The 22,209-nt window shown below is 54.9% G+C and overlaps 1 protein-coding gene across 1 annotated transcript in view; it reads right to left on the reverse strand.

Moving 5' to 3' along the window:
• Positions 1–75: 75 nt before the first annotated feature.
• The window catches only part of HPSE2 (heparanase 2 (inactive)), a 107,116-nt gene continuing 84,982 nt past the window's right edge, over positions 76–22,209 (reverse strand). The window contains exons 7-12 of the mRNA XM_041461626.1: positions 16,722–16,815; positions 14,122–14,228; positions 13,207–13,321; positions 2,172–2,317; positions 1,050–1,196; positions 76–967 (exon numbers count right to left, since the gene is read on the reverse strand). Coding sequence (XP_041317560.1) covers positions 802–967; positions 1,050–1,196; positions 2,172–2,317; positions 13,207–13,321; positions 14,122–14,228; positions 16,722–16,815 — 775 coding nt within the window. The 3' untranslated portion in view covers positions 76–801. The remainder of the gene's footprint in view (positions 968–1,049; positions 1,197–2,171; positions 2,318–13,206; positions 13,322–14,121; positions 14,229–16,721; positions 16,816–22,209) is intronic.

Raw genomic sequence — 22,209 nt, forward strand, 5'->3', positions numbered from 1 at the left:
TGACACCGGCACCGCTCCCACCCGTCCCGCCCGGCCCGACCCGCGGGGAACAGAAGACGCCGGCGCGGTTGAGAGCCCAACTTTATTACACCTCCGGTAGCGCCTGGGCGAGTCTCAGCTGCTCCTGCCCGCGACACCGCCAGTCTCCCGGGCAGGACACGCTCTCGGCCCGCCGCTCCGCCCCTCTCCGCTCCGGGATGTATAATTTAATTATCAACATTTCCCGCCGTGGAACCCGAGTCGCCCGCCCGGGGCGGCCCCGGCGCGCCCTCCCCTGCCCCGCCCCGCCCGGTGCATCCCGCGGCGGGCCCGGCCGGCTGGCGGCATCCCGGCGGCAGTAGAGGGAGCTGCTTCCATGCGCTTGCTGCACCGGAGCACTGCCCGCCTCCGGGGAGGGGGTCCGGCTCCTGGAGGGGTCATCCCGAGGGGCAGCGGGACCAGGGGTCGGGGAGGGTGTTCGTCCCGGGATATACCGGGGCTCAGCACCCCAACCCTCCCTGCAGCCAGTGGGCACCAGGGCCCGGGTGCTTCTCGCAGCTCACAGGACGGAGGATGGCAAGCCCTGCAAACTGGCTGTTGCACTGCTCTGGCGGGATGGTGGCCAGGGCATCTGGAGCTCTGCGGTCACAGAGCAGGATGGCCCCAAGGTGGAGGACATCCTGGGGGTGAGGATGAGGGCATGGTGTGGAGCTGCCCAACACGGCCCCACGGCGAGGCTGCGTGGGCTGCCAAGGAGGCAGCGTGACCTGGGCAGTGCACAGGGGCAGGAGCGGGGCTGGCGAGTCCATTGTTCGCCGCAGGCTATCGGTACCGACAGGCCAGCGCGTTCACATTCTTCACCACGTAGAAGCTCATAGTCAGCGGGGGGATGACCAGGGTGCGGCCGGCCCGCAGCGGGCGAGGCTTCAGCTCGGGGAGAGTCCCGTCATCCACCATGGCCAGCGGCTGCCCGTTGAGCTGCACCGACCTGTGGGACCAGGAGAGGGTCAGCGCAGTGGCACTGAGGATGGGACAGTGGTGGCAGTCCCAGCCAGCAGCATCAAACTTACTTGGAGTGGAGCCCGTCCTTGCCATAGGGCTGCAGCAGGTACTGGTGGACAATCTTATCCCGCAGCGTCCCTGCCAGCTTGATTTTCTTCCGGGAGCGATGCAGGTTGATGATGTAAAGGGTGATGGATCCCCGGACATAGTTGTGACTGCAAAGGGGAGAGTGGGAGATGAGGGCTGCACTGCCACGTCCTCAGGGAGCACTGCCTCCAAGAAGGGGCTTGGGGTTCTCTGTAAGAGCTGGCCTCGTGCAGGCATCCAGATTCGCTATCCTGCTGCCCCTTCACCGGGAGATGCCACCACCCCATCATGAACCCTGGCTCTGTGGCGACACCTTTCAACCCTCCCCTCTTCCGCCAGCAGTGACACGGCACAAGAGAACGCTGCCACGGTGTCCAGAGTGGCGGTTGTGGCCAAGGACAGAGTGTCAGTCCCAGGAGTGTCACCCCCCCTCCCCGCAAACCTTGCAAGGAGGAGGCTGAGAACGGAGGGGAGCTCTGTGCGTGAGTGGCGTCTGCCCCCGCCACCCCAGGCACCTGACAGACAGGTCCAGACACTGATCCTCTGTCCCTGCCTAATCAGGCAGCCCCAAACAAAGGCTATAAAGCACTTTGCACCTGTCAGTTACTAGACAAGGTTTCCTACCGAGATGGAGGCATGTTGAAAGCATCTGGACTGTGTAAAGAAACAGTCTCTCCTCCTCCACAATAGCAACTTGTGTCCGCGGAGGAGGTGGCCGCCCCCCCGGCTCGCTGAGGTGCTTTCAAAGACCTTATCAGCGAAACAATAACCAGGCCAGGCTCCCCGGCAGCACGGCCCGGCGGGTAACCCGACCGAGCGGGGCCCCTCGTGTGAAATCCACTCCCTTGATCTCTGGTGCCCAGGCTGCCCGGCGGCCGCGGCACCGGCCCCAGCGGGCCCGTTCCCAGGCGCGGGCTTGCCGCGACTTTCATCGGAGGCATCGCCATTCCCGCACTCGCCCTTCACTGTGACAGCGGCCAGAGCACGACCCGAGTGACTATCCTGGGAAGGCGGCCTGCACCAGCGTGTCCTTGTTGGCTCCCATCTCCTGGGGGTACCACTTATCCCACCCTGTAACCCTCAGCCTTCCTTGCTCCACTCACTTGTGGTAGCTGGTGCAGTGGGCGTAGATCCGGAGCTTGTCGCGAATGACTCTGCCGGGCCGGGGCTTCCTCTGGAGACCGGCCACGTGGATCGCCAGCACCTTGGGACCAATGAGGCGCTTGTAAAGCAGGGACAGCCAGTAGTCCTGGGGGGCAGAGGGGACAGTCAGCAGCACAACAGCCCCCCCTACTCACAGAGGGCGTGGGCAGGAAAGGCTGACTCCCCTGCTTGCAGCCTAGCAAAATTTTGGCGGTTGGGGTGAAAATGTTGTGTACCAGATGTCTGCCTGCCTTGGGATGAGTTCTTTTTGTGCAGTCCAAACCATAATGGCATGGATGTTTCCAGGAAAGAGATTCAGGGAGGGATTCATTGCCCATGCTGAGAGACACGGGTACCCTCTAAAAGAGCTCAGATCTTGGCTGCGTTGCAGAGCATGGGGAGCAGCACGAGCACCCTCACACATACCCATGGACCAACATACAGCTGTGCTGTGGACCTGCACACCAGCTCCAGCTGATGCACACAGCGTGGTGGTGTCCCTGGAGCAGGCTCTTCCCCCACTCTCTACAAAGAGCTGGAGCACATCAGAACTCTCCCCTGCTCTTTGTTCATGGCACACCGGCTTTTAGGTGCTCAGCTTCCCAGAGGTATTTCTCCCATTTTAAAGCCTCCTGTGGAGCATGGGGAAGCCAAGTTCAAGAAAGAGGAAATGCTCAGACCCTGCACACATGCATGAGTGATGCAGCCCTAATTACGTCACCACACACTACTTTTTCCCGCAGGGCATGGCCTCGCACGACACAGGATGGGCCCCAGGCCCCGGAGGGAGGTGAGGCTGTGTGGTGCCGGCAGGGCCCCCCCTCATCCGCTGCAGGAGCTGGGAGGTGTGTGGTAAATGAAGCAGGGTTGGGGAAGGGAAAGGGCAGGCTCAGGCCCTCGCCTGCTGTTCTGCAGGATGGGGCTCTGCACACCAGGTGATGCTGGGGAGACTCAGCCTCTCGCCTTGCTTCTCTGAGTGCTGCCTCTGGGGGCTGGGCACCTTCACACACATGAGCACTCTGGATAAGTGCCCTCTGAACAGCCCAGACTGGATGTCCTAGAAGGGCCATGTGCCTCAGGGCAATTAGGATGACCTTCCCTCCCTGCTGGCAATGTCAAACGCTCAGCAGTGATGGTCACACTAGCACCATGGGCTGACTGCACAGTGAGGAGGAAATGAGTATTGAACAGGCACCCTGTGGCTCTGCACAGTGCCTGGGAAGGGCAAGGAAAGCCCTGCATGGTCAGGATAGTGTGATGAAGGGGTCTTGCATCCCAGAAGGGCATGTGGTTGGGAATGGGGTCTCCAGGCTCCCAGGACGCAGAGGAGAATGGGCAGGTGGAAGTGGAGATATCTCATATAGACTCAGTTATCCATCCTGTGCCTGGGGAGTCCTCCCACAGCCCCTGGTTAACACGCATTTGGGTAAAGAGGTCAGCATATAAAATGGAGCAGTGGGGCACCAGTGACCAGCACAAGGTGAAAACCCACCAGCCAGACTGGACTGCCAGCCCCATGCTCTTTCCAGTTCAGCAGAAGCTGATCTGTTCCATCAGCACTTAGCTGCTCTGGCAAAGAGAGATCCAGACACACTTCTCACTTTCTGGGCAGGATTTTGGCATAATGCTGGAGGAAAAACCACTTCTGTTCTCCTCTTGCTGCTCCCAGCCAAAACCACGGGCTTTGTGCCACACCAGCCTGGTAACTGCTTCCTCTGGAAACTCTGGGCCCCAAAGGAGATGTGAGTGTGAAGGGAGAGGCTCGTGTAGCCTGAGACAGCTCAGCCACAAGGCCAAAACTCCCAGGGAGAATGAGCTGCAGTTGCTCAATGCTGCTTATGTGTGCTGTAAGTGAGGCCATGCCTCTGTCCCTGAGCCTGCTGGATGACTGGGCTGCTCTGCAGTCTGAGGAGTCCCTGCCTGCACCAGGCTTCTGTGGGAAGCAGTGCCAGCCTGTGCTGCTCAGGCTCACAGCAGGCAGGAGAAACAGTACTGCTGCCTCTCTGGCAAGCCACCCTGATTACCAGTCATTAGATGAGAGTAACTACTTGAGTTTGCAGTGAGGACAAAGAAAAGCACAGACTTCAGTGTTTAGCCCCATGGTCATGCGTTAAAACCAAGTTTTGTGTCCTGAGCTACTTGTCAGCTCAGGCTTTTAGGTCTTCTCTAGAAGCCCTTCTGGGGTTTCTCATCTCCTCTCCATATTTCCACTGGTGAGATGCTGCTTTCAGCCACAAGTTACGGGAGTGATAGAGGCCAGACTCTCAGTGTCTTCCCTCAGACACAGAATTTCCGTGTGGATCTCAAGAGCTGTCTGCAGGGGACTCTCAATGGTCTTGCCTCCATGGTGAGCTGGGACCAGCAGCTCCAGCCTCCAGCTGAGCACCCACCCCTCTGGGCTGGGTGTTCCCCAGGGATTTGCTGCTTTGACATCAGTGTCCCTCCACTCTCAAGGCTCAGCAGCAGCAAGGTTTGTAATGTGGGGGTCCTGAGAGCCTGCCCAGACCCATGACCTGCCCCAGCTGCAGCTAAATTTCACATCTCAGCACATGCTTTTCCCAAGGATTCTCTGAACAACCCTGCAGAGCTGGGAGCATTGAGCCCCAGGCTCCTGCCACGATGGCTTGTGGGCAGAGCTGTGCCATTCAGCATCTCCCAAGCTGGGCACAAGGGCAGATGATTGTCTCTCCTGAAAGTGTTGGCTGTGTTTTGTGAACTTCTGGTCTCAGCTTTCCTGAGAAAAACCATGCCGGTGTAATGAGTTGGGTAAGACAGTCAGCAGTGATTTAGAGCGAGCTGTTCTGCAAAGTATGAGGTGATCACATCTGAGTGTGCAGCATTTCAGCACACTCAGTGCCTCCAGGGCAGTGCAGGAACCACTGTGTCCCTCCAACATCTGCAGGAACTGAGGGGAGAGCAGTGCTTTTACCTCGCCTTGCTGGCAAAGCTAGCTCCAAAGTCTCAGTTTCAAGAAGGATGTGAAAATACCGAAAAGAGTTCAAAGGAGGGCCAGAAAAATGACCCGAGGTTGAAAAAAGTCGTCAGCACTGGCCTCAAGGCACTTGAGCTCTTCAGCTCACTGCAGGGAAGCACTGCAGACAGCTGCAGCTTTTCGCGTCATCGCAAAGCCACTTGTGTGAGGGGCCAAAATCATGTTATTTGCAATAAATTACCAGGACCTGGTGACACCAAGCACTTGGATGATGGATTGCACACACACCTAGCATGACTGAAACAAACCTGCTGAGGGCAGACACTTTCCCTAGCTGGGCTGGTGCTCCAGGGCTGCTCCTTCCACTGGCATGAATGAACCCCAGCCAAAATCATGCCAGGGTTGTTAGGCTCCTGCACCTACCAGCCCCTGTTCAAACGGGACCAGCTTGAGCAATAGTTGCTCTTGAAACCCAGCTGCAACCAGGGTGGCTTTTCCATTGACCAGTGACTTCTTCCTCAGCCCTGACAGCAGCTGGCACCTGCTCCCATGTGGCACACCCTGTGCAAGCAAGTTCCTCAGGCTGGCAGTGCCCACACACCCCTTGCAAAGACATGCAGTGTGGTGCTGGACATCCTGTCAGGGGCAGCCTCAGCAATGTCCAGGGAAACAGATTGCTCCAACCAGTGCAACTGCAGAAAGGATTTGTCTTTTGGAGTCACAGAAGACTCTTGTTGTGAGGGCTGAGCCAGCAATACAGCTGTAGCAGTAGAGGAGGGATAGCAGAGAGGAATCTGGTTTGTCATTAGTCCCACAGGAATCAAGGGATCTTTCTTGGTTTAATTACTTTGCAGACCCATCAAGCAGTAGTGCAGGTGAGGAGCACCTGAAGCAGAGCCTTCCTGTGCCTCAGGAGGTCTCCTCTCTGGGACCCCTGATGTGTGGGCAGGACGGGAGCTTGTGTTGAGTGAGCTGATGTGAACAGCTCAGGGAGCCTCACTTTCTGAGCCCTATGGGGCCAGTGAGGACGTAGAAGCTTTCCACTAGAGAGGGAAAGCCCAGAGGGTCCCACTTGATCTCTTTGCACAGTTGACTTCATTGCAGAAGTTTTAGAGACTTCGGCTTTTGGAAACAAGGTTGATTAGGCAGACTCTGAGGCAGAACTATTAGCCAGACCCTCCTGTCTGCTGAGCCATCAGGAGAAGGGCAGGAGTTATCCCCATGCTCTCTCCTAGAGACAGCAAAGCAGCTCTGCTGCCCACCTGAATTGTTCAGCTCTGTGCTCTCCATACGTGAGAAGAAGTTTCCATAACCAGAAAACCAAAGTAAAGGAGCCATAGCTCTTCAGTCTCCTGGGAACTGTAACCAGCAAAGGCAGCTGAATTTCAAACGAGTAGGCTGTGAGCCCATGGTGCACAGCCTTCTCTGGCTGGGACTGCCAGGGCATGGCTTTATGTTCCCAAGTCACCAGCAGCATCAGCTGGCTGCTGCTCACCCTATTCCACTTTTTATTGCTTCTTCCTGCTTCTGAAGCTGCCCAAGTTCTTCCCCTGTGCCTTGTGCACACTCAAGTTTCAACAGCCTGTTACAGAGAGCTCCAGTCCTGCACCCTCATCTGCATTTTCCACAGTCCAAGCAACCTGTGTGGAGATAAGGGCTGGCTGGTCTGAACATCACAGGACAGAGGTCTTTGCTCTTTTATCCCTTTGTTGTCCCTGCTGGCTTGTTTTTGACAAAAGCATCCCACAGAAAAGTAGAGATTATGGTTGTGAAGACTTGGAGGGATGGAGAAGCTGCCACTTCCCAGGGAGCTGTTCCAGCAGTTACATATCCACACTATTAACAGTCCCACTCCTTATTTTTGTCTTGAATTTGTCTGGCTTCAGCTTCCAACCAGTGGTTCTTGTTCTTTCTTTTTCCACTAGATTAAAGAGATTCTCAGCATCCAAAGCTTTCTCCCCACGGAGGTCCTTACATCCTGTTCAAGCCATAGCTGCTTGTTCCTCCAGCAAGTCTGGATAATGCTGCTTTTAACATTATCCCTGAGTTTTATGTGCTTCTTAAGTGGGAGTTCAAGGTTTTCTCAGCCAAACCCTTTGCAGGGTCCTGTGACAAGCAGAGTGGGACAGAACCTCATCCCAAAGGGAAAAACATTTATCTGAAGTCAAAATAATCAGCTTCAGACACTAATGCTGCCTTCGTGCCCCCACCCTCAGGGACAGGACCTATTTGCTGTTTCGTGTGTGCTTCCTCCTTGGGTGGAGGTTGCGGAGAACTGAGCAGTCTCCTATAACATTTGCTGCTGTACTGGGGAGTCTGTGAGTGAGCACCACAGGGGACACTCCAGAGGTGGTCTGTGAATGGGGGAACAAGGCTCCTTCTAGCCCCAGACAAGGGGGCTTCAAGTGGACTGGCCTGCCAGAGGCACCAGCAGGGGAGGAGGAGGCAGCACACAGAGATGCTGCAGTGAAGGGGCCCCTCGCCTCTTCCCTCTGCTCTGCCCTCCTGGGCAGGACAGACCCTCGCTTTGATCCAGACACCGCTCCCCATGAAAGGTCAGCTGATGCTGACCGATCCCTTCTTTGCTGAGGCCACATCCCAGCAGGTGCCCCACCACCAGCCCGCTGTGGCTGCTGACATCTCTGCCTGGGCATCTGCTGCTTTCGCTGTGCCGATCCTCTTCCTTCCTGCTCTAACGGCTGCAAACATTTCATGTCATGTCACATCACTCTTTCCTGCATTGCCTTGTGCCTTTACATCTTCCTGCAGCTTTCTCCTCAAACAAGTGGTCTTCAGCAAAATTCCCGTAGTGGGAGTGGCAGCCACAGGAATTGCTGCCAGGCATCAGTGACACTGAGGGGACAGCCTACCCAGGAAACAGGGAAGTGCTGAGAAGGACGTGACCCCTGCCTGCTGCCCATCACAGCCTGACTCCAGCCAGTGGCCTCCCCACCTTCTTGGGATCTGAGCAGATGGAGGAACAGCCAAATCTCTCTTTTGTCATCACCTCTCCCTAACAGGGTCCAGGCGATGCAGGCTGCAGGAAGGGAGCGGAGTTGCCAGATCAGAGGGCTTGGAAACAAAATACAATTTTTCTGTTTCCTGTTCTTCCAGAACACTAATCCACTTTGGGAATGGTCTTTCTATCCCACCTCATCCACAGCCCTGGGTGGGCTCTGTGACCAAGCTGGGCAGGTTTAGCACTAGCATGGGTGCCTTTGGAGACGTGGGCCGTGGCTGTGTCCATCCTTCCAAGACCAAGCTGCTGCTGCCGGTCCCAGATGGATTTTGTTTCTGCCCAGACTCTGCTGCAGGAGGAACAGTCCAGCTCCAGCTCTGCACATGTCTTGCAGCTCCAGTGGGTGGGTGCCAGAGCTGCTAGCATGGCTTTGATCCATTTGAGAGTCCATGCATATGCACTTCAGAGACCTTTTTTCTAGTGCACCAGGAGGGAAAGGCCCCTTAACCCACCGTGACAGCAAGCAGAGTTTAGCTGCTTTAAGTCTGTTTCCTCATTCATGGATACTCTTATCCTCAGAGCTAACCTGGAACTCCTGGAAGGAGAGAGGGTGCAGAAAGCAGACAATGCCTCAGTCCTTGAGACATGATAGAAAGGACAGGGCTGTGGAGTGGATGCCCTGCTCAAACCTGCTCCAGGCAGTTGTGCCAAGGCTTGCTTGAAGACTTCCACAGGGCACCATTCCCACTCTGCCCTTCAGCAGACCATGCTCTAGCTTGACATCTCATGGGAGAGCTTGTTGAGGACTCTCTGTGTGTGGAGACACGAGGCTTGACTCCATTTCAGAAGGCTGATTTATTATGTTAAATATTATATTAAAATGCTACATTAAGACATACTAAAAGAACAGAGAGAACAGAGAGATCAGAAGGCTATAACAAGAATAGAATAGAATAACAAAATCCTGACTGCTCACAGCCTTGGCACAGGTGGCTGTGATTGGTCATCAATCGAAAACAATCCACATGGACCAATCCCAGCTGCACCTGTTGCATTCCACAGCAGCAGATAGTTATTGTTTACATTTCTCTCCTGAGGCTCCTCAGCTTCTCAGGAGAGGAAAAATCCCAGCAAAGGATTTTTCATAATATCATAGCTACAAGAGCTTTTCCCCCATGCACACCTGAACTGCCCGGGATTTCATCCCTCCCATCTGTGGCCAGAGAAAACATCCTCTAACAACAGTTCCTGCCAGTCCTTGCCTCTGCCACCCCTTCCCTGTCTGCAGGCATCACTCCCACCAGAGTCAGTGCTCTAGCGTGCGGGGCAGATGGGGGTGCCAGACGCCCGCGCAGCAGACTTACAGTCATGAGGAACAGCTTCCACGTGTGTGTGTGCAAGATCCATTGAACATGCTCCCTCTCCCCACCCACCCTCTGTCACTCCCAGACGTGGGACCGTGCCTCTGCCTGCGTGTCTGCAGCCCGCGGGGGGAGCCGTCCCCTGGACAGTGCCCGGGAGCCGGGGGTCCCGGGGGGAGCAGAGCCGCAGCCCCGCTCTGTGCTCGGCTCCCGCTGCGCGCAGCGCGGTGACACTGGCGGATGCGCGCACGGGCGGGAGCAGCAGCAGGGATGAATTCCGCTGGCCCCGGGGTAGGCATGGGCACAGGTGGGCGAGGACCCGGCCTCCGCAGCCCTGGCCAGACCTGGACCCCCTCGGGAGGAGCGCAGGGGCGGGAGAGGGACCGACCGTGGAAAGGCTGGGACCTTCAGCTGCAATTAGCAGCGCCTCCTGCCAAGCCAGCTCAGCTAACGAGCGCACCGGGAGCGTGTACGTGCAGCAGGCGGGACCCTGGCCGGGGACCCGTCCCGCTCCTGGCACCTCACCGCAGGGCCCCTTGCCTCCTTGGACCCGGAAAAGGGGGGCCCAAACCATTCCCTAATGCGGAGGTGCTCGGGACAGGTCAGACAGACCTCATATGAGCCCAGGGCCCTCTCTCCTCCAGGACAGTCATGTTCTTTCCCATTGAGTTCTCCTCAGTGCCTTTGGGCAAAGCCAAGGAGGTGAAAAATCACCCGCAGCATCCAAGCATCTGATCACAGCACCACTGGGCACAGACCTTCGCACTGCTGTGATGCTTTCTCAAGGACACCATCAATTCACAGGCAATATCATATTGTCTTCTACCACCACAGCTGAGCAGGCAGCCCCTGCTGTCAATTCACCCTTGATCCCTCCGGGACTTTCTCATCCTGCATATGAATCTCATATGCAGAAAAGAACTTCAATTGTCTACTGAACTCAGTGGTTCACTGCCCATAGTTGTTAGAGGAAGGTCCATGAGGAACCACAGGAAAATATAAGTCTGGTTTTCAGCTTTGGCTTTTCCATAGCGTTTGTGTTCCTCAAACCATGTCTAGAAATACACCCAAGTTTTTTCTCTGCATAGACATAACCTTACAGCATTGTACATTAAAGGAGCAGAAATCAATACCAAGGATGGATAAAAAAGAGGTGAGTACCACGTGGAAGAGCACTGAAAAATGTCTTTAACATTCTGTAAGAATCTGAAGAGAAATCTCCCGTCTGCCTGGAGTGAAATAAATGTATTGCTTCCCTCTGGACTGTTTCAGAGAGATATTAAGGAAAGAGAGATAGAGTATGTGCGTTGCATGCCTGAAATGATCCTAGAGGTACTATATGCCACATCAGCATTTCAAAGGCACTGCCCTGTGACGAGCAAATATTAGTGCTGCTCCTGCCCTCCTTCCCTCCACTCCTTACTCCCACACATGTACACGTTTAAGTGCAGGCAGGCAGACTGATGTACCTGCAAAAGGCTTTATTTGAAGGGCTTCTCTGACTATTATACAGCTGACTGCTCCAATCACTCAGGAAGAAAAAGCACTCCAACCATACATGAAAATGTTATCTCAAAAATAACAAGGCAGTAAAACACTTGGGCTCAGAGGGAGAGTGGACAGGCAATTCTGGCAACAAGGATGGGCACTCAAGCTGCCCTTCCATGGGTGAAGGACCTGGAGGGGCACACAAGGACCACGTCTCTTGCAAGATGTCCCAAAAGGGAGAAGATGCCGCTTAGCTCATGAGTCAGCTGAGTACGGGAAGCCCAGCAGAGATGTGAGCATCTTCCTAATTTCACTGGGAAGCTTCCAGTGCCTGTTGGCCACACTGCTGCCACCTGAGACCATCCTCTTATTGGACAAGCAGGCATCAGCAGGGGCAGGGAGCAGAAGGAGGTGCAAAGACTGCTGTGGGGAGCCCAGGCCTGGCTCCCAGCTCCCCGAGGAGCTGCCAGCTGTGATTGATGCCATGGCCGTGCAGCCCTTCTCTCAGCAGGCAGCTGAGAGCTGCCTCACGCCCAGCCGGCGTGCGGAAACCTCTTTGTCATGGCAGCTAATGAGCAGATTGTATTTCACAGCGCCGGCCCGGACAGGTACAGCCAGCGGCTTTTATCTGCTGATAGCTCCCACGGGAAAAGAGCAGCCGCCGTCCCGCGGGGCAGGTCACCGCCCGGTCTTGCTGGGCTTTGCGGTGTTTGCAGCTTTTTTAAACCCTTTGTCGGTTTTCACCTGTCTGTGGCTCTTTTATAGCACAGGAGTGGAGGGAAGGGGGTTGTGGAAGCACCTGCCAGAGTTTGTGCAGGAGCACAGTGGTGGGATGTGGGATCAGCGCTGAAGAACGTGGGAGAGTGAGGAAACAATCATGACAGCAATTGGCACCTCACTTATTGGGAGACTTATCTTTAAAACAACAGCAAAATCCAAGTTAAAGACTCCCATTGTGTTTAACAGCCTGGGGTTTATTCCTCTAACTCCTTCCCTGGCTTTAATCCCGTTCTGAACTGCACTCCTCCTCCAGCCGCTCTGGGGCTGATGCCCCGCTGTGCCAGGAGAGCTGGCCCTGGGGCACCTGTGACCCTCTGTGCCAGGAGAGCTGGCTGCAGCCATCTGCTACCCTCGTGCACGTGGCAGGCAGGAGCTGGCCTGCACCCATCCAGCCAGGAGCAATCTGGGGACCCTGAAGCTCTGGGAAAGGGGGTGATGTGGCTTAGTCAGGGAAATTGGCTCTTCAGGAAAATCCATCGAGCTGTGAGCTCAGGTTCATCTCAAACAAAGCTCAAAGCCCCCCAGGCTGGGCCCCCAGAGCTGGCAGGTATGCTTGCTGGAAGGCTGCATGTGGGAACAGCCCCCGGGGATACCCAGAGCAGCACAGGCAATAGACCATGCTCTCCTGCTCACTGGTTTGCTCTCTGGAGCCAGCCTGGTGCTCAGATATGCTGTTGCAGGGATGCTGTTTTCATTGCCTGAGTAGGCAGAGCTGGCTGAGATGCAGCTCCCTCAGACTTGGCTCTCCTGCAGCCACCTCAGATCCCAGCACAGCATCTAGGGCAGGCTCACAGTGTCAGGGTTGTGCCCATCTCCAACAGGGATTCCCAGCCTGCTGGCAGTGTCTGCTGGGTCATGGACCAATAAATCCCTTCTAGGAGAGCTGCAGAGCACGCGGCTGCTCTGCTAGGCTCTCTGCTTGCAAGGCAGTGTATTGACTAACCCCCAGAGGAAAAGGAGACCTGCTACTTTTAACAGGATTTTTCATATGGTTTCCTTATGTGTTCTGAGAGTTCCCCTCTGCCCAGGTGTTTATGAAGAGTGAGGGATGTTGTGGGGCACTGATGAGATCACTGCTCACTGTGAAGCTTTCACCTTGGTTGTAGAAATCTGAAATGGGGTGCTGGAGCTCCAGCCTGGCTTCTCTTGGGCCAGCTCACTGTGAGAGATCCAGCTGCCTGCTCCATCCATCCCTCCAACTCACCAGCCTGCCCTGGTGCCCCTCAGTGGTACCAGCCTCCCTCCTGTGCTACAACCCTGGGGCATCAGATGAAATTGCAGCTACAGAGGTACCGCTCTCCCATCTGCCTCCAACATGTTGCACTTGACATGAACCAGCACCTCCTATTAACACTGTCAGGAACAGATCTGGAATGTTCATTTTCCGGCAGAGTTCAGAGAGGCCACAAGGAGAGAATCCCCCCAAACGTGCGGGGAGAAGCCAGCAGCAGCACGACCCCCCTGGGCAGACCTACCGGCAAGGGGTTGAAGTTCTGGTCCACCAAGTGGTTGTGGCCGTGGTCGAGGAAGGAATGGCGCACCACCACGTCGATGCCCTGGCTGGCCAGCAGGCCCAGCGTGTTCAGCCACCTGGGGACAGAGGGAACAGAGCCAGGGCACCATGCAGGGGCAGGGGGGCACCACAGGGGAAACACTGAGGGGGACAGCCTGGTCCCAGTGGCACAGCTGCTCTCACGCATATGACCTGATCCCTGCTCCAGCCCTGAGCTGAATCCTCCTGATGGTTTTATGAGCTGGCTCCCACTATCCCTGTCCCAGCAAGTCTGCATGTCTCTTCCCCTGCCCCAGCTGTGCCCACCTTGCTCGTCCCAAACCTGTGCCTGAGCCCCTGTGTGCACCCCCACATCTCAGCCCTCTGCCCAGAGGTGCTCCCCCAGCCTGCCAGCACTCTGCACCCTCTGTCTGAGCTGGGCAGAGCAGACCTTTGCACTGGCCTGTCTTCTCACGCTCCCTGGGCAGGATCTTCACTTCTCACAGCCTGCCACAGCCCTGATAGCCCAGGCATGTCCCTGTGCTTCCCTGCTAAGCTTAAATAATCTTCCTCCATCTTTCATGATCACAGCCAGCTCTGAAGATCTGAACTGGCAGATTCCAGCAGGATGTCCAGGCCATGGGGCTGTGCCAGTGGATGAGCCCCAGGAGCCAGGAATGGTTGTAGCTTCAAAGGAGAGAAAATGGAAAGCAGAGCTGAGGAGGGGCACTAGGTATGAAATAGAGAAATTAGCAATACTCAGGCTGCCAGGGAGTACTGAGGGGGTGTCTGGGCCTGGAGCTTGCCCTCTTCCAGCTGCAGTGCCTTTGCAGCACCTCAGCCTGCAGAGCCCATGGGGGTGGCAGTGCCCGGGGGGTGGCAAGGCAGTGTCACTCACAGGAACCCGGCTGCGTAGGAATCAGAGAGGTTGTTCATGCCTCCAGCTGAGGTCATGCCAACACCTTCCAGCCAGATCTTCTTCCCTGGTGTGTATGTGTTCACCACCTGCGTGAGAGACAAAAGCAACCAAAATTACTCTGGTGAACCTGTGATTTAAATCCAAGGCATACATCTCCTTTCTCATGGGAAGACTTGTACTTTGGTGATGGTGCTGCTGGACAGTCAGTGCCTGCCTGGCCATGGCATGTCACTCTGTGTCTGTACCTTGGCTGGGTGGTGGGACACTATTCCTCACTCTTCCCTTCCACTGCCAGTGGAAGGACTTCCACACCCATTGACATCTTCTCTTCCCCTGTGGTCTCCCCATGCACTCTGTCCCACAGACTTCCCTCTCATGTCACGTTAGCTCACCATAAACTTCCACATCCATTGACATCTTCTGGAGCTGCTCCCAAATGTACTCTCATGTTCCCAGTCCCAGATCCTGCTCTCTTCCCCTGTGGTCTCCCCATGCACTCTGTCCCACAGACTCCCCTCTCATGTCACCTTAGCTCACCATACCCCCTTTCACGGTGGCTGCCAGCCGTGGTAGCCCCCGAGCCCCAAGGGGACAGTCAGTCCCACAGCTGAGCAGGGGCTGCTTTGCCACCTGAGGGGTCCATGGCACAGGTGGGACATGCAGGTTTGAGCATGCTGCCCACCCCTTGCCAGGCTTCAGCCGGCAGTGCAGACACCTGTGAGATGCTCAGCTGGCCAGAGCTGCCTTCTCCCAGCCCGAGCAGCCTTCGGCACCACACCCCGTCCCCTCTCCTGCAATCCCACTTCTCCAGGCTGGGTGACAAGCTCCCAAGACCAGATGTCTGCAAACCCAGCGGCCCCAGGAATGCTGTGAGCAGCCTGATGGATCCTGCCCCATTAGTGAGGAGCGCTGGAATGTGCTGGATGGACTGGGATCCCTCAAAGATGTTAAATACGCCAGCTCTGGGCTGCCTCCCACTCACAGCCTGTGAGAGTCGACAACCCTGACTGAAGCCCCAGAGGTGTTGGCATCCTGCCTGTAATTATCTAAGCCCGCCACCTTCCCCGGTCGGAGAGGAAGCAATAAAACAGGGAAGTGGACAAGTCCAGCTGCTCTAATCAGCCCCGGCAGGATGCACGGACTCAGAGCCAAGCTGGAGGCTATTAGCACCCAGTGCTGTGCTTTTGCTCAGCCACACTGGCATTCCCAGGAGAGCCTTCCCCAGCCCTACCCTGTGCAGACCAAATTCTGGGTGTGAGAGTTCCCCTAAACTGCACCAAGGGCAGCTCCTGCTGCTGCTGGTCTGGGAGTGGATGGGGTCCCACTCCATTCCCGGCAGGTTCCAAGCCAGAGGTGGGATACATGTCGCCACTTTTGGCAGGGCATTATACCCGTGGGGGCTGGGTCAGCTGGTGCCTCTTGCTTGCCCCACAGTGATTCCACTGGCCACTGTGCCATGCCTCCCCCACAGCAGGAGTATCATCCACACACATGGATGGTTCCCAGCTTGTGCTAGAGGGCTCAGCAAGGAGCTTCTCTCCTCCAGCTTTGCTGCACTGACCCTCTCGTCCCCTTTCCCAGGGCCTCTTTGAGTTGTTTACTCATTCTATGGTTTCTCCCTGCAGGAATTACAAGTGAGACATTGTGGTGAGTGGTAAGATTTGAAAACCTAGACAAGACAGATGGATGGACATCTCCTCTAGTCCCTAAGGCCTTTTTCACTCACTAGGTGTTCCTTATTTCTTCCAGGACTGACAGCTGAGTGTGTCAGTCTCAGCCCTGGCCCCTCTATCAGCCAAAGCAGGGGGACCCTGCAAAGCCCTGTCATGTGTCCCATTGTTAGAGATGTGAGCTGGGACCCCTGGACAGTGAGGAAAGGAGCACTCACGAGCCAGGCCATGGACTCTGACACCACAGGACAGCAACAGCTGGGTTTCTTGACACAGTCAAAGCACGATTATCAGGGAAAAAGGACACTAGTTCATAATGGTCACAATTCTCCACCAGTGAGAAGCACTCTGGGAATGCAAGTGATTTGCAAGCAACATTTCCAGGCACGTTGTGAGCAAGTGGGACAAGATGTGGCAGTAGGAGTCCCCTCCCGAGCACACATGGCACTGGCTGTGCTCAGGAAGGTTTGGTACCCCCTGGCTGCTCACTCCTCTCCTTGTTCTGGGGAGCAGGTTCAGTTTCATCCTCATTACATGCTGCTGCCTTCAAGAACAGACAGATGGGAGGCTCAAGCCAGCCAGCCGCCGTAGCACGGCCTTGCATGGTGTTTTCTCCTGCCCTGTGTCCCAGCACACCTGCAGAGCCCATGCTTTGCTGCAGCCTGCGGCCACTTCCCTCAAATCCCAGCGCACACCCACCCTGGGGCCAGGCTTTGTGCTGCCTGGTGTTTCACCCCTGCCCTGAGCGAGGGCTGGCTGCGTTTTCCCTGGGAGCACAGCGCCCAGCAGCCACTGTCCCCCTGCCCCACAGCTGCCCTGGGAGCTGAGCCCTGGCCATGAGCTGTGCCACAGCCAGGCACTGCAGCCACGGTGTCCCCTGGCCCCTGCAGAGCCTTTGCACTTGCTCACCTTCTGGATTTTCCTGATCTGGTCTGACAGTGTGTCTAACAGGCGTGTTTTCAGGAAATCTGTCACCTTGGCCACTCGACCATCAATGTAGTAACTGGAAGGAAAATAAGAAGAAAAGGTCAGACAGCTGGAAATGTCTCTGTCCCCAAACCACATCCTCCTGTTCTGCTGCTGTCCCATACCAAGATGCTTCCTTTGCTCTGGGGGAGTCCCTGCTTGCACCCTGTCAAATCCTGGCCCTCTGGCCATGCCTGCCTGACAGATGCTTCAGTCTCCAAAACAGGATGTAAGGTGGACACACCCTAAACACTGAGCATCCTGCACTTCAGGAACCATGGGAAGTTTTGCAATTTCTTAACTTTTGCTGGTGAAACTCCGGGGATAGTATTCTAAAGGCTGAGAGCAAAATGCCACCTGCAAAGGCTTTGCAGGACTCTTGCACAACCTACACCTTCCTTGCTTGCTCTTCCAGAAAAATCCTCAGCTGAATCCCCCTGTCAAGAGAGTTGTGGCTGTTACCAGCAGAGGAAGTCCTGCTCTCACAGAAATACCTTCTGGCCTGTGAATGCCAGGGAGTGTTTCCCATACAGGGGGCTGATTCCTGCTCTCCATGTGCTTGATTTTATGAAGTACAGCTATAGTGCTGCCCATAACAATGTGAATCATCTGTCTAAGTGTGAGAGGAAGGCTCTGAAATGTCTCACTGCTATCTCCTGGCTCTGGGACATAAGGTGAAGCATTCTGTCCTGACTGCACATACCCTGTGTCAAGAGGGAATCCCAGCCTGAGGAAGAGCCCTGGGCTGTCACCTCTCCTCCATGCAAAGAGAAATGGCAGCCCTTGTACATCTGCCAGAGGCTCCCCACAGTGTTGCAGGGATCAGGATGCCTGCTGCAGCATGCACTGGTATCCCCCTGGGCCAGTCCTTTTTCTGATAAAGTTTTTGCAAGAGAAACTTTATGAACCTTCTCCTCCCGAATCTGCACTGTGTATCAGCCACTCACCCCAGCAAGCCCCAGAGAATATCAGAGCCACGTTGGGGGAATGGAGGTTCCCAGGAACAGCAGCAGCTCTGGCTGGGGCTGGTGGGGCTCAGTCATTGCCTCCCATCCCTCACTGGATCTACATGCACTCGGATTTCACCACAGCTACACAGACCCTTCTCCATCCCTGCAGACCTCGCTGCAGCTCTGGGTGCTGGGATGCATAACAGCCTAAAGACCTGGGCTCTGAAGAAAGGTGGATTCACCTTTCCAGGGCTGCTTTCTCCATGACATGCATCTCATCTGCACCAGTGAGCACCTGCAGCAGTTGCAGTGGATGTTTCACTTAGGTGCTGGAATGCAGGAGCATCCCCAAAGGAAGCTGTGGGCTAACTCAGCCTCAGACAGAGCACCTGGCACATGTGCAACATGCACGAGTGCTTGGAGAGGATTTTTGTGTCTCACTGCTCCAAGTCCCTAACTGTCCCAGAGCAGAATTCTATTACAGGCTCAACTTGCAAATGCATTAAACGAGAAGAACCTCCTCTGTCAGCCCTCCCCCAGGCGTGCAGTCCCAGCTGTGTCCCCAGAGAAACATGGGAACATGCCGGGCACCCCAACATTGTGGGACTGGGTAAGGTGGCACATTTCTGCATGTCCACGGTGACTGGAAGGTGCTGAGGGCAGAGATAATCTCCAGGGAGAGTTTAGGAAGTGCTGAAAATCATTCCAATCACTTACACACTGTCGAACCACTGCCTGCTGGGAGGAGAGCAGATCTGTGAGCAGCAGGCAGTGGTGGGGTTTACACAGATTACTTTTTAAGACAAAATTACAAAGCAGTGTCCTCTGGGGATGGCAGATGTTTGGAGTTTAGCACCGCACTTAAAAACTGAGCAGAAATTACTTTTTCAGACTGCTGTGGACTAAAAACCCTGTCACCTGGGCCGAAAACTGGCTGAAAGACATTTAAAAAGTTGTATTCACAGGGAAAAGATGGAGTTAGATACACCTCAGTCTGTGTATGACCCCTCCAATGCATCAGGTTTTCTGCAGGGTTTACCTCCTTGGCCAATATATTCCCAGAGCCCAGGGTAAACCCCTTGGAGAGCAAAGACAAGCTTGCACCTCCTCATCACCTCATCCAAGCACGAGGTGTGCTCTGACACGCAGCTCCACTGCCAAGGGGAGAGGAGCAGCAGCAGACCCAGAGGAGCTCTGCCCCCCAGAAATCACCTGGGGAGATGCTGTTGCACTCAGCACAGCCCAGACCCTACAGGGAAGAGAAATACTCTACTGCCATACTTGCCATGGTAACGTTTTTTTTTTTTTTGACACCTTCATTAACAACCCAAAGAAATATAGACTGGTAGAGGCATGAAGGGCATAAATACAGTATCAGTATTTCTGCTTCAGTATCAAGAAATCTTGGTAGCATATTTCCTGGCGGCATGAGGAGGGGAACACCTCAGCTTTGGGATGTAAACAGAGCAGGAAGACAATTACAGGCTTCAGTAAAATGGGCAAGGATCTCTTGCAAATCTGCCTGGGAAGTCCTCAGTTGCCAATAGGTAGTTTCATCCTCCTCAGACTAGAAAAAATGGAAAATGGCCCCAGTGGCACAAGGCTTGTGAGGAAGAGAGAGGAACTGAGGTCTGTGCTGATAACTGGCTACTCAGGAATGGGTTTCCAGCTGTAGGCTTCATCTCATTGAGTTAAGGACACTTCCTTTTGGTGACTTTAACTGTCAGTATAGGCAGTATAGAAATCCACAAAATGCAAACAACTGTCAGGCCTTTAAAGCAAGAGAAGAGCTCATTAGGCATGGATTATTCCTTGGAGTAAAGGCTGCAGCTTTGCTGATATTTACAATGACTCAGTGCACTTGACTTTAAAAAAATCCCAAAAAAACAACCTAAAACAGCCACAACTCTTCAACCTCCAAAAAAGCCAGCAGCAGCTGCAGAGATATCCAGCACAGACAAATACCTCCCCAGGCCAGCCCTGGGGTCCATGGCACTCACATGCTGCTCTCCTAGGTTCAGCAGGGAGGTGAATGGACAGACCCTCCCCAGCAAGGGCAGGGGTCTCTGTCAGCCACGACTCTGCAGAGGCAGAGCACACACGCAGCTCTTGGACAAGCTGTTTGTCTCCAGCACAGGCTGACAGTTCTTTCAGTGGGCTCTGGGTACAGCACAGCAACAGCAGTGGCCCTGAAGCCTAGGACACATCAGCATGCACAGCATGAGCACTGACCATGCTATTTCTCATAATTCAGGAGAGAATAGACATGGCCAATTATATACACAGCTGGGCCATTGTGTCCCTCTGTTTGATGCCAGTATCTTTATGAACAGGCAGTCTGCAAGAAGATGAGAAGAGTCAGCCAAGAAAAAGAGGGATCTAGCTACCAAATCCCAGATGAGACATACATCTTGAAGGAAAGGCCATGTACCTCTACTTTTGGGTGTCCTATTGTACTTTGGATGCCTATTATACAAAGCCGAGACAAATTCTCCCCCCTCTGCTTACATTGCCCCATTTCTAAAACCATCATTTGATGGTGCCATAGAAAGCCAGGATGAGATCAGCACACTTTGCAAAGGGAGGTGTGACTGGGCTGCTCCAGAGATGGCCAAACCTGAGCGTGGTGCAGGGGAAGGACTCAGCCAAGGGCTGGGCAAGAATTTATGCCAGTGCTAGGAAATGAACCACCCCAATTCCCGGCCTCCATCCTTTGATGGATGTGTAGCATGGGACAAAGATGAGCTGAGAACAGTAGTGAGGCAGGGCTGAACACAGCTGCCAGTCAGAAATGCCCTTGTTCTAGAGCAGGCTGCGAGGCCAGGCTGCACACAGCTCCCCACTGCCTCCCAGAGAAGGACAGTGCCAGCCACCAGAGCACTTGGGCAACGCAGGGGCTGGCTACATGTCTCTGTCCTCTCACCTCCAGCTCTTGTGTTGCATTTAAAATTGTTTTCTGGCAAGATCCATGATTTGCTGCACGGGACCATAAGCATTGTGCCATGTTTAATGAAGGCAGTGCACTGACTCCTGGGCAGCTGGTTTCATTTACATCCTCCTTCATTTTAAAGAGAAACCTTTGCCCCTATTATCTGACCTCTTCTTCTGTTGCAGTTAATTACATTAAAGCCCACTTCCCAAAGCTCAGGAATTTCCGGATCTCCTTTGTTGGCTGCCGCTACAGGGAGAGTCTGCTTGGAATAGGGAGAGTCTGCTTGGAATTAGGGCACCCGCCTGCCAGGGACAGCGAGCAGGGCAGATCCTCAGGGTCAGCAGGACACGCTGCTGCCACTGCAGCTGTGAAACGGAGACGCTGTGCTGGCAGGTGGCCCCGAGCCCCGAGCACCCTCCCGAGCACAGGGTGTCTGCAGCGCAGGCCGTGGGGCAGCCCCTGCTTCCCATGGACACGACCTGCTCCTTCCAAACCCCTGCAGGCACAGAGGAGAGGGGCTGCCCACCTCCAGTCAACTAATGAAGGCTTTGGTGAGGAGTGGCTGGGGGCTGTTCTCTGGCCCCAAAGGCACAGCTCACACCCAGGCCTTTCTCTACCCCCACACAGAATGCATTTGCCCGTCTCACCACCGAGAGCCATCCCTGGCCTGTGCCATCTCCCCAGCCTTGCCCTGGCCTTGCCTGGAAATGTGCTGGTGGCCAGGGCTGTGGTGCTGCCAGGAACTGTTCTCTCCATCAGACAGAGAAGAGGATTGCAAGCCAGTGGGCAAAGCCCTGACCAGGTTTATTTACAGGTCGTAGTGGGTTTGACTTTAAAACCACCACACAGGTGCAAATGGGGTAGAGACTCCTTTCTGCAGCTCCTTTCTCCAGGCCCAGCCTGTGAAGACACAGCACTCTGAACATTGAGGCTGATGTGAGCCCAAGTGTACACCCTGGGTACACACACTGGTGGGTGTGCCCATGCTGGGCAACTCTCTCCTGGCACCTTTGGCAAATCTGCCCCGTGAGCATTTGCCCCTGCATGCTCAACATGACTTGGCCAGAAGAGATGTCACCCAAGCCTGGCAAAAGCATTTTAAGCAAAATCTCACACGTGCCTGTGTGTCTGGCACCTCTGATTTGCTGCACAGGGCAAGTGACTTTGTATCTTGGAAGAGAAGGTGGCATTCTCCAAGAAGCCACAGGGACAGATGTCCGCTGGTTTTGAAGATGTAAACGTTTGCTTTCCCCATAAGTAACAGGGATTTGTGTTTCAGAGGCAGCGTTTCATGAGGATTTGCCCATTAAACATGACAAAGTTGTAGCTGTGTGAAAGACTTCAAATGGAAAAGCAGTTGTGCAGACTGAGAGTGTGCTGGGGGATGGAAGTGGGCACAGCTGCAGGTTTAAGCAGACAGTGAATCTTCCCCATGTGTGAGGACACCAGCACAGAGCAAAGACATGAGTGTGGGGAGGATTCTGAGCAGTGGGAACCCACATCCAAAGGCTGATGGGGTCTGCGCTCACTCATAACCAAACATAGCAAT

The sequence above is a fragment of the Pyrgilauda ruficollis genome, unplaced genomic scaffold (assembly GCF_017590135.1).
Source record: "Pyrgilauda ruficollis isolate IOZ18807 unplaced genomic scaffold, ASM1759013v1 scaffold15, whole genome shotgun sequence".
Taxonomy (NCBI): Eukaryota; Metazoa; Chordata; class Aves; order Passeriformes; family Passeridae; genus Pyrgilauda; species Pyrgilauda ruficollis.